At 47.4% G+C, this 18,852-nt stretch overlaps 1 protein-coding gene across 3 annotated transcripts in view; it reads left to right on the forward strand.

Annotated features, from left to right (window-relative positions):
• Nucleotides 1-18,852, forward strand: part of spas (spastin) — a 76,795-nt gene that overhangs the window by 36,370 nt on the left and 21,573 nt on the right. For 2 of the 3 annotated variants that reach the window (XM_084585685.1, XM_084585687.1), the window contains exons 3-8: nt 3,917-4,003; nt 4,167-4,250; nt 8,296-8,547; nt 9,647-9,876; nt 12,138-12,383; nt 14,304-14,450. In XM_084585685.1, coding sequence (XP_084441811.1) covers nt 3,917-4,003; nt 4,167-4,250; nt 8,296-8,547; nt 9,647-9,876; nt 12,138-12,383; nt 14,304-14,450 — 1,046 coding nt within the window. The remainder of the gene's footprint in view (nt 1-3,916; nt 4,004-4,166; nt 4,251-8,295; nt 8,548-9,646; nt 9,877-12,137; nt 12,384-14,303; nt 14,451-18,852) is intronic. The other variant, XM_084585686.1, reaches the window with a different exon arrangement.

Below are 18,852 nucleotides of genomic sequence, written 5' to 3' on the forward strand. Positions count from 1 at the left end.
CGACGTTTACAGTAGTGGGAAAGCAATTTCAGCGGCTGCCTGCAGGTATAGTCTAGAAACGCGCGTGCTTTCTTTATATCTTCATTATGGTTGCTGGCACCGAGCATGGGGAGCGGGTGTGTATGAAAGATGTCGGGCACCCATATTTAAAATGGGTGTCTGTGTGACGTCGTTCCGAGCTTTTCGTAACCGCAGTTCGCAATGAGCACGAGAAGACGTGGACGCCGTTGTCTGTTAGTAGCTATTCGCACAGTCCAGTCTCCGCCGTACTGAGAGAGAAGTTCCGGGGCGCCGAAACAGCGAATTGCCCGGATCGCTGGTGACTCCATCTTCTGAATACCGTGTTCCTGAAAAAGCCGCTGTTCGTACTCGATCTTTGGAAAATTGGCTGTGAAAGAGTTATTACTCTCATCACTGTGGAAGCTAGCGGACCTCTTTCGTATAGAGTGCGCTAAGCGTGTTCCTACGAGCCACATCGTCTGCTATAGCCGTGTGCTTGCGGCGTATGCAGATACTACTGCTGATACAAATATATACGCTTTCTGCGTGCCAAACCGAGGTAGAACTAGAGCGTTTTTCACATCCACACCTTTATAGTTCGGGCGTATGCAAAACTAGGCCGTGGAGACTATTTCAGCCTCGTGGCGCGCCATTTGGTTTTGGGAACTCAGACCGCAATGCTCTTTAGGCTTAAAGAGGCAAAATCTTCATCCGAAATAAAAAATAAATTTGCGCTCTTGAATTTTACTGTAGCTGATATGGAGGCCAAACTAAAGCACCATGCGCAGTTTATGATAATGTGGTTCACTCCGAACCGAGGTGTCGTGACTCGAGGTGCGCGGCGCCTTGTTGGTAATCCGATTTTATCGTACGCAGGAATCGCGAACGCTGAGCCGAGAAAGCGTGTGCCGCCACATGAGCATACGTGAAGGGTCTCTGCACTCAGCGTAGCTTTGGTCTCTAAATAGATGCCGGTATTTATCACGATGGTGTGAATAATTTATTTTAACAAAATTGCACGACCCTTGAGAATTGCCTGTTTTTGGTCCCTGTATTTAAAACAGGATTCGTTTTTGAGCTTGGTTTTTTTTTTTTTTCGGCGCAGCGAAAAGCTTGCTGCCCAGACTGGCCTGCTCCACGACAGAATTGTTTAGATCAGTGCGTGCAGTTCTGTGAGTCCTGTGCTGGAAACCATGATCAGTCAGCGTACAGTCATCTAGGTTCTAGAGCACATTAGCATTTTATGTACAATCTTACCTACAGTGCTCTAGGTTCTAGAGCACAGAATTTCATGTAGAATCTTATCTACAGTGCTCTAGATGCTATAGCACTTACAGTACTGTAGGTTCTAGAGCACAGTAGAATTTCATGTAGAATCTTATCTACGGTGCTCTATGTTCTAGAGCACATTAGAATTTTTTGTAGAATCTTATCTACAGTGCTCTAGATTCTAGAGCACTTAGAATTTCATGTAGAATCTTATCTACAGTGCTCTAGATTTTAGAGCACTTAGAATTTCATGTAGAATCTTCTGTACATGAAATTGAGCTAGCACCACCGGTGCGACGGCAACACGGGGGCAAGAACTGGTGATCTATACATATCGCCCACCAAACAGTAATTAGATCTTTAGCATAGGTCACCCATTTTAGTTTCCACTTTCAGAGCAGTTTGCAGAGAGACATAGTGGACGCGGTGGTTATCGCTTCATCCGAAGAGTAAGAACAAATTTGCACTTCGGTGCCATGTGACAAACGCTAAAAGCCAAGTATTGGCGATGAGAGGGAGCTTTTAGGAAGGGTGCACTGGATTGCCCACAACTAGCAATCGCGCACACGCGCACACTCGCGCACGCACACGCACACACTGGGCTCTCAAGGAAATTGTTTTGACGATGTGGTCACATGGTACGCCGATAATTGCGGCGTTTCGCCGCAGCTGTTCCGGAGTACCCGGCTTCCAACCCGACCGCCGACGGCTGCGTTTTGATGGTGGCGGAACGGAGAGACGCCCGTGTGCTGTAAGATGTCTGCACACGTTAAAGACTGCTAGAGGGTCGTAACGTAGCCCTCCACTACGGCACCTCTTTCTTTCTACTTTCACTCCCACCTTCCTCCCTTGCCTACGGCGCTGCTCAGGTGTCCACACAAGGTGTGACATAGACATGCGCCTGTCCTATGAACCAATTATTTTTTACGATTTATTTTCAGTTTGATGCGATTTTCGCAGTCAAATTGTTATTTCTTGGAGTGCTCAATCTACAAGATATGAAACGATATTTTCACGCCCGCAATAATATCCGGACCCGCTTTCCATATAACATTACCGATATAAGGTTGAAAGCTGGACGAGTTGAATCTTATTCTTATTGAAGGTATAGCGCAAAAAACGAGGACCAATGAACACAGCGCTCGATTGTGTTGTGTCCTTCTACTCCTTGGTCCTTGTTTTTTGCGCATTGGATGCATAATAAAGGCCTGCCGCCTCTTTACGAGTGCGGAGCGCGAAGTGGTCCAGGGTCAAGATTTATTCGCTTATTTTCCCCTGAAGTTTCGACCAGGCGAGGCCACTTTCTAGCTTGTTTAGCTTTCGCCGCATTTTACACCGCATATTTTTGCGCTAGGGTGCGCGGATGTTACCGTGGATCCCTTAACGCCTTAACCGTGGTTGTCTTAACCGTGGATAAAGCCTAACCGTGGACTGGTGAATGTGCTCGATTCGAAGTTTGTGGTCGCTTTCACCTCGAAGACAGCTAGGGAACTGGGGACAGTTTCAGTACTGTTTTCTGCTACTGAAATGGGCCGCCTATCCTGCTTGCATGTCTGTCCCATCGTCGGTTGCGGATGTTAGCATCGTTTGCCCTCTACATGAGTGCCCTATTTTGGAATATGTTTTCGACATTACATCCTGCCTTGTATTCCGAATTAAGCGCAGCGCTTAAAATGGTCAGCGCGCAGGTTCGATCGATAGCACGAACTGGCGGTACCATGCCATGGCCAGATTATTCTGGTCAGGTTTAGTGTCTCGTTGTAGGATACAGCTCCAAGGGTTTTGGTGGTGGTGGTGGCGGCGGGAAGCGGGGGGGGGGTTGCGTATTGCCGTAAACGCGGCGTTTTGCTTATCGCAAACGATCGACACACAAAGCTCGCTCCGGCGCTCGTGCATACTCAGCACGCAATTTGCATATCGATGAGGGAAGGAGAAACGGGGAGGGGGGGGGGGGGGTCGTCCCGTGGGTCTTAATTTTAGATTCGTCAGACTCGGCCCCAGCGCGACTTCGTCTCTTTTCCTTGCGCCCGGCCGCCAGGAGGGGCTCTTCGGTTTTTCCCTACGTTTCGCCCGCTCTTGCGGAGATTGTTATCTTTGGTCCCAAAGCGACTCTGTTTCGAGTCTGAATTGCGAAGTACAGCGCGCGTGGGTTTTACTCAGCGCAGGTCCTAATTAGCAGTGCATTTCCTAGCTTGAAGGGGGTAAAGTTGCTGAACTTGGGGCACTTGAGGCACATGTGCAATGACGGTCAAATAAGGATGTGGTTTAGATGTCACGTCCAGGGGGAAAGTGTGTGAGCATCTAGCCTGCAACCCATACTTAACTCTAGCAGGCTGGCGTTTTCCACAACTAGAAGCACTGCAGTCTAAACACAGGTTTCAGGAATGTGTGATACTTTTTGTGGGAATTGAAGCATTCTTAAAATAATCATTCCATCCTGGGCACACTTACATTGTATGCCATGTGAACTTTAATACTAATTCTGTCTAGGTATGTGATCGGTAAAAGAAGGGCTTCTGTGTGCTTCGATGAAGATGAGATGGTTTGAGTTTACTGGTGTTTGTGGTCTCTGTACAATGACATGGGAACCACTACAACTACACTTCGTGATTGAATAGGGCTCTGAAGTTAGTTTATTTTCCTCTAGACTTCAAGGAGCTGGCTATTGACCTCTACCGCAAGGGCATTGACGAACTCCAGAAGGGCATTGCCATTGACTTCTCCCAAGGAAAAGGTGAAATCCCCAGTTTCCCTTGTTGCTATAAAGAGAGTGATTACAAATAGTATCCTGCCTAAGCAACCTTAGTGCAACTCCATGGAACCAAAGCTCTGTTCCGAGTTTTAATGCTTGGAAAAGATGTCTTGTCACCGCATGGCCCTATTCCCGGCTGATGCAGGCCCTACCTGGGAGCGTGCCCACAGGCTCACAGACAAGATGAGGACGAATCTGCAGATGGCCAGGGACAGGCTAGACTTCCTAGGTTGGTTGACATCTCTTCCTGTCACACTTCCTCTCTGCTCCTCTCTAACCCCTCATACTGTATTCCATGCATGGAGTGCAATGCTGGCAAGGCTTTATCTTTTTGCCACACCCGAAAGGTAGTTTTGTCACTTGTCCAAAGTACAGACAAGCCTGTCTCGTTTCAGTGTCCCGCACATAATCATTTACCTCTTACCGATTTTTGACCTTTGATTTCTTCATGGAGGCCTTGTAAAGAGTGAAATGCAGTGAAAGGACACGTGACTGGTGCGCCTATTTGCTCGGACTGTGCGCCTATTTGCTCGGACTTAGTCTGCGCCTTAAAGTCGGCAGAAATAGTAATTGGAGGGTCCATTAAATGAACTCATGACTTTCTTAAGCTTTGACTTTCAGTGTGAAACATTATCTCCGCATTGTCAAAACTGAGAATTTGAGGACTTAGTTATACGTGGCGGAGAGATGTCCTTTTATGGGAGAACTGCTTGTGTGGCTTCAACAGCGTTGCTTCCTCACTCACTGCTTTATTTGCTCTCTTCCTCGCTCTTGCTCAGTGCCTTGCTTATTCCCTTTACTCTTCCTTTGTTCCTGCTTCCTCTGCCTTGTCCTTTTCCTGAACCTCTTCTTCACTCTTACTCTTCCTAGCTTTGTTCCTTGTGCGGTCTTCCTCACTGTTCTCACTGCAGTGGCTTCCATGTTGTGGCCTTTTGTGTATTTGGCAAATTCCACCTCCCATTACTGTACGAGTACTCAAGGGATTTGTTAAAAGGCTGCTGGAGGCCGTTCGTCTTTCCAGTTTTTGTTTGTGTGACATTAAAAATAGCAATGCCAAAAGGGACCTCCCACAAGTTTACTCCCGAATAGTTGCTTCATCCCAGTGATGTGGGCTTATAGAGATTTTTCTAAATAGATTATCTGATTTTCTGAATGTAGAGCTATTTTCTCAACTTCCCCCTAGCAGTGATTTGAGCTGACGTTGAAGCATGTTGTGCTGTTCTTAAGGCATATTGTGTGGTATGCACAATGTGAAGCAGAGAATGCCATTTTACTGCTGCACAGCTTGCGTTTCCAGCTTTTCTGTGCTTTTTTGCCAGCAGCACGTCGGTACGCAGCATGCATACTCAAGCAGGGCTTGTGTGCATAGCAGACTTGGTATTGAAGTTCAATTTTTTATCAAGAGGTTGAAGAAAACATGCGAGAAAAACAAATTTCAATTTTTTTTTATCACCGATGTGACCACTTAATTATTGCATAAGGGTTATCAGCTCCTTTATAATTTACTTCAAAGAGTATAGACTCGGGCCAGATCTAGTGATATTTCCGTTTGGGAACTGGTTCCTTTCACTGCTCCTGATTGGCTGCCTGTCGTCATGTCCGGCATGACTCAAAACTTCCGGAGGCGGCTCAGCGTTTATCGCCTGCATCACAGGGCGTGGCTACTGCCCTGAAAGGAACCGTTTTGCCGGCCGCAGCAGGAACCTCGACGAATTGGTTCGCTTCGAGAGGGAACCGCTCTGCGCTCGCTGTTTGTAACCATGGTGCCGCGTATGCATCCTCATGGCTGTACTCGAGTGGTGGCTCATGCTGCAGCCTTGTGAGTCCGGCCGTGGTATCATTTTTTTTTCTTTGCTGCGGTTTGCGGCCTTAGTAAAAAGATTCGGGGGGGGGGGGGGGGGGGGGAGAGAAACGAGACGCCTTTTACATGTTTGAGGAGAGCTTGCGGCAACACTTTAGGCCAAGCTTTAGGCTGAAAAATTAAGGCACTAGGGCAGACTGCGTTTTTTTTATATAATTATTGCCAAGCTTTAACAGACCTCAAAATACATTGCAAAAAAAAACAACAACAAACAAACCCAGTCAAATTCTACGACCGTGAAGTGGGGACGAATTAGTAGGCCTTGAGTGGCAAGCTCAGCCGGAAGTAAACTACCTTGTAATGACAGAAGGGGGTGGCCGCTTGGTGCCCAGCTTTCGCCGGTTCCAGCCAGAGTAAGGGTCGGAGTCACAAGCAACAAACGAACAAACTTATACACAGCAAGAGACGATACAGAGAAATTCAACACTAAAAATGCACAGATGAGAGATTCACAGAAAGGCAATGCTAAGCATGCAACTAAAGAGGCATTCAGCAACACAGAGGCTTTACAACACTGAACAATACTCGAGAGTCAAACAAACAAACACCAAATTGTTCACCGGGAGTTGTCGCAGACCGGCTATGGAGAGTCGCAATGTGACCGCAGTTTAGACGAGTGCTGCTCCCTTGCCGATCAGTGGGCTTGCCAAACAGGTTGACCTCAGGAGCCGAGCAGTCGCACTAGCTAACTCACAGCAACACTGGCTTTAACACTGGCTGGCTGGCACAAGCGATGCGACCTTAATAAATAGGGCGCGCAGCATCTGTCTGTTACAATGTTCCAAGGCTGGCGAGCACATACATGTAGCTGTCTCTCTTTAACTGACCTCTCTTGCTCCCGCTGAGCAGTGGGTCGTCATTGGTGAGGCGTGGCAGAACTTTCTCGAGATGGCGAGTACCTTTGAGATAGGTGATTCATCGTCGCCGCCGAGTGGTGAGGAAGAAGGTGACACCGATGCACGCACTACACGCTCTCCTCGCGAGGCAAAGAAGACTTTTCTGTAAAGTGCTAGAAGGATCTATGCAGATGCCGCGCAGGCTTCCTTTCCACCACGCTGACTTGATAAGAATGTGCACCAATTTCATGAAAACTTTAAAGAAACACAGGTGTCCAACATTTCCGGAGTCTTCCACTACGACACCCCTCATAGCCCAAGTCAGTTTAAGCCTTACAGACCAAACAAGGAGAAGCCATTGCGTTGATTTACAGTTGCCGCACCTTTGCTCATACTGCATCCCCCAGACCCGGCCCACTTGTATGCAAGCAAGTTGCTGCAGTTATCAAATGGTTCAATCCAGCAGAGAAGCCATCGTGTTTTTTCTAAGTCATGTTTTGGCAGCAATGGGCACCTCTTGTGTTGGCTCATTGGTTTTCTTTGATGCTTTGCTGTTTTGTGTCTAGGCACTGCTGGAAAGCAACTGTGGCAGGTCAGTGCCGCGGATCAGTTTTTCATGTCGTGAGCGCCCAATAGCATATGTACAGTTGATGGCAAAAGTCTGGAAAATGAAATGTATCAATGCAGTTCTACTGTATTTGTTGCCAGTGCACGTTGAAGAAACCCAGGTGGCCAAAACTTATGGAGCCCTGCACTGTAGCGTCTTTGATAGCCAGAGCTACTTTTTTAAATCCTATCAATATAAACCATGATAGGTAGGTTTTATTCACTACATCTAAGCTAGCCTAAAGCCAGAGGGAAAATTCCGTCCAGCATAGGGGAGTGCAGTTTGCACATGTGACTATGCTGTGTGGCTTGTGCTGGTGTACCTTGTATAGGTTTGTTGCACTATGAAGCTCTGCTGTTGCCTTACACTCCGTCTGCTATGCACGAGGTATGCAGTGCAAAACTTGAGCTGCATTAGTGGCACTGCAGCCAATGATTGTGGTGCTGTGAATGAGGAGCGCGTGCTCACTTTGTGCCTGTAGTGGTGACGTTACCGTGCGAATACGCATTCTAAATCTGCTTTGTTGATTTGCTGTGCCCTGGATTGGCGTTAGTGCTTGCGCTGAATGTAATGCACAGAACATTGTACTCTAATGAATTCCTGAGGAGTCAGGTGGAAAGGGGCTGAGAAAGAAAGAAAGCACTGAACGAAGTTGTGCAATTTTGCCCGGCTTTTCCCGTTTTTGCACTTGTGCTAGCAGCAGCCAGAGCTCTTCCTTCAGCCAGTTCGAAAAATCTTTGCACACCCAATTGTTCTTTACTGTACACGCTGATTCAAGACCCAGTTTTCGAAGTTCAGCAGCCACAATTTAAAGACCTGCATATTGGGCCTAAATGTTCCAGAGAAGGGAGGGGGGGGTCCTGAAGCAGAATTTGGTGACTGACATGTGGTTGAGGAGAGCTCTGGCAGTGTTACGCACGCTGCTGCTTGCATGTTGCATGTTGCGTATTGCCTGTTGTTGCACGTGCAGAGAGCATGGTGAAGATTGAGCACCTAGGCGACGACCTGCCCTGGCATGCGGGTGTGGCTCGGCCCCAGGGTGGTCAGAGGCGCCGGGCATGGCAGAAGGCGGCCCCCGGCCATGACGCCGCCACCACCAACCAGGACGGCCCGTCTTGGCTCAAGATGGCCGAAAATGGAGGCGTTGCCAGCAATGGTCAGCCGCATGACCGGCACGGGCGCTGCAAGTCACCCTCGCTAGCACCGCAGTCACCCTCTGGTGGTCAGTCCTGTGCCATCAGTACTATGCCCTTGCTTGCTCTAGACTAGAGAAGTTGCTTTTGTGTTGTGCAAAGGTTTGAGGAGGTGCTGAATGCGACTGCAAGCTGCTGAACGTGCAGTGCGTCGCCTGTGCTGACAGTTTGTCGAACTGCGGCAAATGTTTGACTGTATGCTATATTTAGCACAGAGCTGATATCGAAGTAGAAAATAGTGAGGAAGCATCCTTGATCTTTCTAAATGTTCTACACATTCGCAGTATGTTTGATTTATTGGCTGGCTGGGATATCCTGCAAAAAAAAATATTGCAGCCGTGTGCCTTGTGATAAACAGTAAAATCTGTACCACTCTGCACTTGCACTTTTAATTGCCGTAGGCCATTTCCATAATATAGGTTACGCTGAAGGCAAGCCATATGATGTGTAGGGCCTAGATAAAAATGCTTTGGTTTGTTATTTTGACCAACAGTTTCGATGGCGTCCAGTGCCTGTGCTATGCAGCCATTTTCAACATTTCTGTTTTTGAACATGAAGAGGCAAGCCTTGCTTTTCCTGGAAGCATGTTTGTGCAGGAATGGAAGCTAAATATGTAAGCCAAGATGTGGCTTCTGAGCTTGTGCGGCTGCCTTGGAAACAGGCGAGAATGGTAAACTTATGGAAGCTATAGACTCATGATTGTCGCTGCCATTGCACTGCCTTGTATAACTGCAAGGCTGAGTGCAATCACCTTGCGCTTTTTAGTGTTGGTGCATCATCTTGTTTTATTTTTTTTTATCTTTGTGCTGCACCTTTATTGCACTTGTCCACGCAATGATCCTCACAGATGCTGCATTCTGAATCTGTTTTGTTGATTTGCTGTGCTTTGGATTGGCGTTAGTGCTAGCGCTGAATGTAATGCACAGAACATTGTACTCTAATGAATTCCTGAGGAGTCAAGTGGAAAGGGCTGAGAAAGAAAGCTTGAATTTGGATTGTGCATCTGATTAAAATAGTGGCAAGTTGATGTGTAACCACCCCATCATACAGGCATGTTTTTGTCGATGGCCTTGAGGCAGGTTAGTGTCACTGACATTGAGATCTTTATCTTGCGCGCGTCCGCCTCAGTGACCATCAAAAGCCAGACGCCCGCATGTTCACGAGGGAGCATGGCTACGCACGGTGTCCCAGCGAGGGCTCAAACACTGCCACGCAACACATCAACCGGTCCTCGGACAACGGCCAAGTCCCCATCGCGGGTCGGCGGCCGGGCAGCAGCCAATGATGGTGGTCCAACACCAACAGCGGCCAGGCGGCGCTTGGGGGCGCAGCAGCCAAATGCTCAGCAGCAGCCCAAGGTGAGGAAACGAGGTTGAAAATTACTTAATTGGTCACGTTTAGTAGACACTTCTTCTGAACTCTGATATCTGTATCGCTTAGGTGTTTCACTTCATAAGTAACTGACTCCACTAATACTTCTGTGACACAGGCACCACAGAGACCTTTGTGAGTCGGGCCCTTATTTCCAAAGGCACATGGTACGCTGCAGTGAAACAATCTTTGCTAATGGACGTCCCTGGGACCTTCGGAGCCTAAAGCAGTGACATTCAAATGTACAGTCGCTTGCCATCCATAATACAAAAGTAAAAGTGACAGGGATAAATTGTAAGAAGCCAGCACTGCTTAAAAAGTCCTACAACTATTAGAGAGTTGTGCAGTTTTTACTTTCTGAATGATAGTTTGTGTTTTGTGCTTGCAGACCAACATTTACATGCGACATAAGCTGCTATTGTGGAGTTGAGGGAGAGGCCTGTGTGTGTGTTTGTGTGTGCCGTAAGTAAAAACCTGCGTATAAGACGGCTTTTTTCTCTCAAATTTTGTCAGGTCAGATTTCCGCCTCATATTACCGTATAAACGCGTGTAAGGGTCGCACCCGTTTATGGGCAGCACTCCCTAGTTCCCGAAACAAATATTAAAAAAGAAATCCGCGTAAGGGCCACACCCAAACTTTCCATGATTCACGAGGGAATAGCCTTCGAAATGCACGTGCACAGGAGCTTCCAGATGGCGTCCGAAGGCGCGGGTCATCATCATTATCATATTTCCCTCTGCTGCGAGCTTCCATAATCCACATCGGCATCGGTATTGCCAGCCCCGATCACCCCGGCTTTGTTTTGCAATTTCCGCGCTCACTTGACAGATAGTTAAATAACTCTTGCGCAGTATCCTCACTGACATGGCTGTTATTCAGGGCAGCCTTAACGGCATGCTGCATCCCCTGGACGTCAGCATCAGTCGGTCCTTTAAGGGTGAATTCAGAAGGCAGTACTAATAATCGATTGCAAACAGAAATCATGACTAGACGCCAACCAGTGGCTCAAGAGGGCACCGCTCGCGACTGTGCTTGGCGTGTAACTCCGTGTCGCGGAGTTTTAAGGTGATCGGGATTTTAAAGAGTTTTAGACAGGACTGAAGACGACTTGTGCGGTGAATTTGAACCAGAGCACAGCGCCAGCTCGGAGTCAGAAGACCCCGAGAGTGACGATTGAATGATAAACGCCGCACATTCACTTATTGGTCTCCCCCGCCGGGGTGGCGCAGTGGTTACGGCGCTCGACTACTGCTCCCAAGGACGGGGGATCGAATCCCGGCCTCGGCGGCCGCTTATCGATAGAGACGAAAAGCAAGGCGCCCCTGTGCTGTGCGATGTCAGTGCATGTTAAAGAACCCCAGGTGGTCGAAATTTCCGGAGTCCTCCACTACGGCGTCTCTCATAGCCTGAGTTGCTTTGGGACGTTAAACCCTACAAACCAACAAACCAACTTATTGGTCTATTTCTACTTAATTTTTTTTGTTGTATGTAGCGTGTATGGGCCGCAACCCAAAAATTGTCCCTCGAATCTGGAAAAAAATGTATGACCCTTACACGCGTTTATACGGTATATGTGGATCGGAACAAATTTCTGCCTAAATTTGCAGTTCTGGCTTTATTAATCAGCACTGTCATTATAAGGCTTCCAGTAAGAGAAGACACTGTCTAGCGATGGTTGTTATGACGGTTTTGATTTCGCCACGCTGACCTCACAATCCTTGCGACCGCGGCATGACAACGTTGCCTGAAAGTCCACGGTGGTACTGGTTTTAATGGAACAACTGGAGGGCCATGTGGCTTCTGTGATTGCCGGGGCAAATGTGGTCCTTTTTTTTTTTTGATCTTTACTCGCTCACATTATGCACGGATCAAAACTTTTCCGTTTTTGCTATCCCGAAATTACACCTTGTATTATATAACTTGGGATTTTACGGTACTTTGGCAAGGCTGTGCTCTGCTTGGTGGGGTACCAGGTGTACATGATGCAAGGGGTGGCGCGCATCCACACATTCAGGGGCAGGCGGCCACTAGGTGTGTGCGAAAGCGTTGAGTGTGTGTAGTCACTTGTGGTCTACAGCGTAATTGACTGCATCCATTTTGACTATTTGGTAAATTCACTGAAATTAGTAACAATGCTGCTAAAAAAATTTAGTTCTCCTGTCAACGCAGTGCGCTCTTCTCACATCTGGTACCTATCTTTTCTGTTTCCATTGTTTTTAATCGACCATTACTTCTGCATTTTTTCAGGGTCGACAACAAGGACAGACAGCGCCACTAGCGCGACCCGGTGCACGCGGCGGCTCGTTCCGAGGCAGCCACACTGCTAACAGCAGGGTGTCCACGCTCAAGGGCGTCGACTCGAGGCTTGCGCACATGATTCTGGACGAGATCGTGGACGGGGGCCCCACAGTGCTATTCAGTGACATTGCTGGCCAGGAGGTCGCCAAGCAGGCTCTCAGCGAGATGGTCATCCTGCCCACTGACCGACCAGAGGTGAAGGGTGCTGGTTGATGGTGCCATTGCATGACCTATTCAGAATGCCGTCAATCTACGTGTTACGGTCAATCTACGCTTGCATTGACACTTTGGATCATGATGGAACCTCAGAGGGAAAATACCATTTATGTAGTAATTTTTGCTAATTTCAAGGGCTGGCCAAAAGTTGAAACATTCTTTTTAGTGATTGTTTTAGTGTTAGAGCACTCAACTACTGTGTCCAAGGATGTGCGATCGAATCCCAGCTGCGGCGGCCGCTTGTCGATTGAGGCGAAAAGCAAGGTACCAGTGTGCTGTGCGATGTCAGTGCACGTTAAAGATCCCCAGTTGATCGAAATTACTCCGTAGCCCTCCACTACGGCTCCTCTTTCTTTCTGTTTTCATTCCTACCTTCCTCTCTTTGGCGTTTCAGGTGTCCACAAGAAAGTCAGATACTGTACCTTTCCTTTTCTGAAGCAGTTATTATATTATTATTGGTGTTATTGTGTGCTTCATAAATGTTATTGCAACAGAATTTTGAGTACTTGTTTTGCTAGCACAATTTACTGGGTGATGTCTATTGCTCGCGTGTACATTCGTCAGTTTGAGGGCACTGTTTTCATGCAATAGTGTAGGAAGAGGAACCTGGTCTTGTTCATGTTGTACTCACGTCATGTCTCCACAATGGAAGTTAGACGTCCATTCGGCAGGCTGGTCTGGTTTCTAGAATGCCAGTTGTTAGATAGACAAACCCAATTGAAACAGTATTGGCATGCCGAAGACATATTGTAAATGATTACTATAGATGAGTTATTTTAAAGAAAGAAAGCATTACTTACATGTTAGCATTTAGTGACGGGAAAGTCCTGACATGCTGTATTCATAACTGTTCAGCACTTTCATAGCGTTTGCAAACCTATACTTCACCTGCATCCTGAACAAAGCCTGTTTCCCGAAGTGATTCTTCGAGGGAAATCTGGTGAATTGCAGGATTGAGGGAACGTATAGGCATTCCCGGTGCGCCTGGTATTTCTGCCTGTGCGGTTGTGCTAGTTCATTCCCATATCCTATTTGTTGTTCTAACTGTTCTAGCGGTGTGCATGTGTCTTGCTTTGCTGTTTTCATGGCTGTGACCAGTTCAGAGAGTGGGGTGGGGCCAGTCAATTTACCTTTGCGCTTCCTTTGCAGTGACGTGCCGGACACTAGTAAATTGCTTATAATTTTCCACCATTCGCGCATACTTTTTTTTTCTACTTTGTATTTAATTTCCTTTCTCCCTAAAACAATTATGCCAGTAATTCATGTCAGTAGCGAAAGAAACCTAAAAAAAAAAAAAAAAAAAATCCCCTACGCTTTCCTTGGCCTCCTTGACTGCTGGCTTCTTTCTTCCTGGTTCAGTAATGGTCACACCAGGTGCGTTTTGTTGGGTACTTCTCTAACCTCTCTCCGCATCAATGTGCACCCCTGTTTCCGTCTGCCTAATCTGAGAGATGTGGGCCAAGGCTGCGGCTGGCTTGAGCAGATATTATTATAATCATATTTCGTAGATTCTCATTGGTTCTGGAACTCTCCTTTGCTTTCTATTGATGCAAAATAGGGCAAAATGGCTATTTTCATATGATACTGCCATACTGGCAGCTGTACATAACTAGCATAAATAGGAGAGAACATGGCTTCTAGTACACACTTGTATGAAAAATGCTTACATCTGCAATATTTCACGCAGGGAACTAGGGAGCGTTACGTTGATGACAACACAGAGAGCTATGCAAGGGAAAATGGTAGGTGTAACTTTAACTGATAGGAAGCGTGCAGAGTGGGTCAGAGAAATAACTCAAGTTACTGACATTGTAGTAGAAATCAAGAAGAGATGGACGTGGTCAGGACATGTATTGAGAAGAGAGGATAACCGAGGGTCTCCTGCATTTTCCTTGCCAGCTGTTCACTGGCCTTCGAGCTCCTCCCAAGGGCTTGCTGCTGTTCGGTCCACCTGGCAACGGCAAGACCATGCTGGCCAAGGCAGTTGCCCACGAGTCAAACTCGACATTCCTCAACATCAGTGCTGCTTCGCTGACATCGAAATATGTAAGTGCCCGGAACAAGAGCCCATAATTTTAGGCGGCTGGTGTGTAGGCTGTCGTCGTGTCCAGCTTCTTTAGGGGCTGCTTGTCACATTTCGAATAATTTCTTATAGCCTCAGCTCTGCTGTGTTCGTTTGTGAGGAATAACGAGTTATTCCTGCATCTAGTACCTCATGCGTTTCACAGATGGCACCACATACTTGAGTGCGGCATGTTTCGTCTCGCGCTGTGCAGTGAACATTGTCTTCATGAAGCTGCGTTGCTTCTACACTTAACCTAGATAAATACACCATGCACATGTGCCATCTCGCTCAAGGCAGACTGCAAACTTGGCAAACAGGCTGCCGAGACCATTGAACAATGAGAAGCCAGACTAGGCCGTTGCCGAGAAGCTGAGCAAGAGCAGAAGTGAGCCAAGACCGAACCGGCAGCAGCAACTGTGGTTGCGGCCAATGGCTAATGCTTCTAGTTCGAGAATAGTTGATCCTCTACAATTTTTTTTTGCCTATGTAGACCAAAAGCATCATAATTAGGTAACGGTTTGTTCGAATGTTGTGGCGATTCAGAGTGCTGACATAGTTTTGCTGTAGGTTAGCGGGTGTTTGGAAACCCAGTCACTCAGGTTTGAAATGCACGATACCAATGGCAATGTTTACAGGCATATGTACAGATTTTCGTAAGATATTGCAGCAGGGCATAGGTTGGATTGAAGTTAATTTTTATTATAACCTCAGTTAATTTATATGGCTTTGTGCCATTGCTTAGCAAGGGTGTGCATATGCCCCCCCCCCCCCCTTTTGTTTTGGTTTTTAATGTTCTAGTGTCAAGGGGGGGGGGGGGAGGGGGGAATGATGCTACACTTGGTTGGCCACTTTCTTATTTATGAATAGATCTGCACCAAATTCAAATTCACTTTGTGTATCTTGACATGCTGATGTCCAAATGTGCAATTATTTTTGTCATACAGTAGACTCCCTTTAAGACGAACTCCAAGGGACCATGAAAATTGTTAGTCTTATCAGAAGTTCGTCTAATCAGGAGTGCTTCCAAAAATGATGTTTAAGCTTGCAGAGTGTGTCCAAATACCTCGTATATGAGAACAAATGAATAAAATGGCCTTTCAGGAAAATAAACTGCAATACAAGCATTTATTGGACTAATGATTGTCTACTACACTTTGCAGTAGTAAGGCATCAGGCATTGTTGACTGTTACCCAGTCTGTTATTTTTTTTCTGTCTGTCGTGAAAATCGACGGCCTGCTACAAAAGCAGACATCTCGCTTAACTTTTGAAGATACCCTTCAATGCCCTCACACTGTTAAAAAAACTGCACTAAAGTGTCTAGGCAGGCATCAGCTGCATCACAGGTAACTAGTGCAGATTTAGGCATAACATTCAAGCTGTCATCTTCAGCAGCAGTTTCCGATGGTAGGTCAAGCACTTCTTCAATCAGAGCGTCCAGTGTGTCAGCCCTACACGTTTCCACACTTTCATCAATGCTGACATACGCACTGATGTCAATGAACACACCCTTACTGCTCAGCGCAGAAACAATGCTTCTATCCTCCAAGTTCGCAGTGTGGTGCTCATTCGTAGTATCGCAGTCATTCTGCACTGAGCAATCACTAAGCGCCTCAAATCCTGCATGGCAGAAGGCGTTGGCAATAGTAGCTTGAGTAACCTGCTCCCATGCGCTCGTCAGTAAGTGGACAGCACTTAACAGGTTAACTGTGTACTCCTTACTGCTCTCCATGAAAATCGGCATCCTTTACAGCAGAGAGCGACGATAGTGCCTCTTCAAGCTACTTATTACTCCCTTGTCCATAGGCTGCAGCTTCGCCGTTGTATTCGCTGGTAGAAACTCCAGTCGGATGGCATGAAGTCCAGCGATGTGGCCGTGTCCGGGACAGTTGTCAACAACGAGAACTTTTCTCTTCTGTCTCTGGAAGTGGCGATCCATCTCTTGAAGCCACTGCTCGAAAAGTGCCTGCGTCATCTACGCTTTTGAATTAGCCGTGTACGTGACCGGCAGCGTTTTTATGTTTTTAAAGCAGCATGGTGCTTTAGATTTGCCAATCACCAGCAACTTTAGTTTGTCAGTCCCAGTCATATTTGCGCCCACGAGGACCAATGCTCGAAACTTGCTCCGTTTGCCCGCCACGCAGTCATCACCAGCAAATGCGAGCATTTTATTTGGGAGCAGCTGGTAGAAAAGCGCAGTTTCGTCTACATTGTATATGTCTTGAGGGTCATATTCGTCCATGAGTTCATCCATCTTGTTCTGCCTCCAATCGCTGCAGACCGCTTCATCCACTGCAGCGGCCTCACCGACAACACAACGAAAGGCCAGCCCATGCCTTTTCCAAAAACGGTCGAGCCACCCATTGCTGCACGCAAACTCGACATTCAGTCGCAGGGCGATTTTTTCCACCTTAGCTTTCAGTAGCACTCCATTCACTGGCAAATTCGCACTGCGCGCTCTCTTCACCCAGGCAAGCAGAACGTCTTCAAGGTCTTTGTGCGTAGCTGTGCGCATCCTCTTCCGCTTCAGCGCAAACTCACCATCTTCCAAAGCACTGGTAATCCGCACTTCGTCCTTCACGATACCGCTCACGGTACTTTTCGCGATGCCGAACTTGCACGCTATTTCAGTCTTTGAAAGCCAGCCGGCGCGAACTTCGGTCAAAACTTCGGCCTTCTCACGGAGCTCAAGCGGCTTTTTTCGAGTTGTTGGCCAACTAGCCATAGTAGCAACACGGCGAAAACGGCGCGCACGAAAACAAACGGTGCACACCACGAGGTGGCAGCGTACAGCCTAGTAGAAAATTGCGGGACACGACACGCACACCCGCCACAAACAATGGATCTGTGCACTGTGTAGTAGGCGTTGTTGGCGGTCAGCAAAGGCGCGGAGCTCGGTAGCACTGGCATGACGACACTATCACGTGATCACCATTGGGAAACGTCATTGGCTGCTTTTTCTTCTCACCGTTTTTTTTCTCGCGTTTTGCTAGTTTTGCTGGCCGGGCCGCGCATGCTCTATTTTTTTTTCTCTCTCTCTTCCTCTCTGCGCTCTGTTTCGTCCTTGCCCGAGGTCGTACCAAGACAGCCGGCGCGACGCGAAATGCAAACCTACTCCTACTGCGGGGACGAAAGGAGTGAGCGGGGGAACGGTGGGAGAGGACGAGCAGCGGCACTCTTCCGCCTTCGTAGAATCTCATTTCCGACGCCGACGTGTTTGGGTCTGCGTGCGTTGGCGGCACGGATGGTCGTGGCACTGAAAAGCTTTTTTTTTTTCTTTCCGCTGAAGCGCTGCTCGGACGGTCGAGTAAGCTGCGTGGGTGGGGTGCGGCCGGCCGTGAAAATTCATCTTTACCGATTAGCGATTGCAAAGTGTTCATCTTAAGCGGATGTTTTTTGCATTGACTCTATGGGGAACCAAACAAACGACCTCCACTGTTCATCTTAACCGAGGGTTCATCTTAAGCGAGTTCGTCTTAACGGGAGTCTACTCAGTTTCTGAAATAATACAAAAGTAAAATCTGGGTTCTTGCTTGAACAGACCTTACTGTCTGAACAGAAAACCCCCACACAATTGTGAGAACATGAAAACAATTTAGAATGCTTAAGAAGTGTAATAGGGTATGAATCAAGCTTTAAGGCCAATTATAACTAGTTGGGCCTCATCAAAGCTACTGGAGAAGTGCCACCTTTGAATCTCTGCCATCTCTGCTATTTTGCAAAGCAAAGTAGCAGATTTGAACCTCTGAGCTTTTTGTGCGATGTCAGTGCACGTTAAAGAACTCCAGGCAGTCGAAATTTCCGGAGCCCTTCATTACGGCGTGTCTCATAACCTGAGTCTCTTTGGGACATTCTGTGTCAGGTGCACTACGCTTATGCCACTAGTGCACATTCGTTCGAGTGGGTTAAAAAGCACTTCGTTAGACATGATTTCTGCATGCAATAGGTGCTAAGGGGCCCCCGGTGACTACGCAGGTCCTCTAATACTAGTCTAATTTTTGTGAACTTATGTTCCCCAAGTTTCCTCTTCCTTACTGTGTATCCCTGTCCTCAGTACGCGAACAACACTGTCGTTTTGAAATCTGGATCCACGAAATGCAAAGATAGAAACCATATAGTGGCAAGTCAGGGATCGGGCAGTGCACAGTACAGTGCAAACAAATCTGGCCAAGGCTTGTGTTGTTTGAGGCTGGCCCGAGAGAGAGGGTGAAACAAAAATGCAGAACTGGTGGGGGGATGAACCGGGAAGAAGACATGCTCTTGCTTGCGTCACATCTCAGGTTGCTTGTATGGAGTGTGTTTTGTGATGCATCTTGTTGCATTATTTCAGCATTGCCCCCCCCTTCCCTTCCCATAGTTGACAGATAGCGGATGTTATAAGCATA

This window comes from Amblyomma maculatum, chromosome 11 (genome assembly GCF_055883805.1).
Source record: "Amblyomma maculatum isolate TAMU_Amacu chromosome 11, ASM5588380v1, whole genome shotgun sequence".
Lineage (NCBI taxonomy): Eukaryota > Metazoa > Arthropoda > Arachnida > Ixodida > Ixodidae > Amblyomma > Amblyomma maculatum.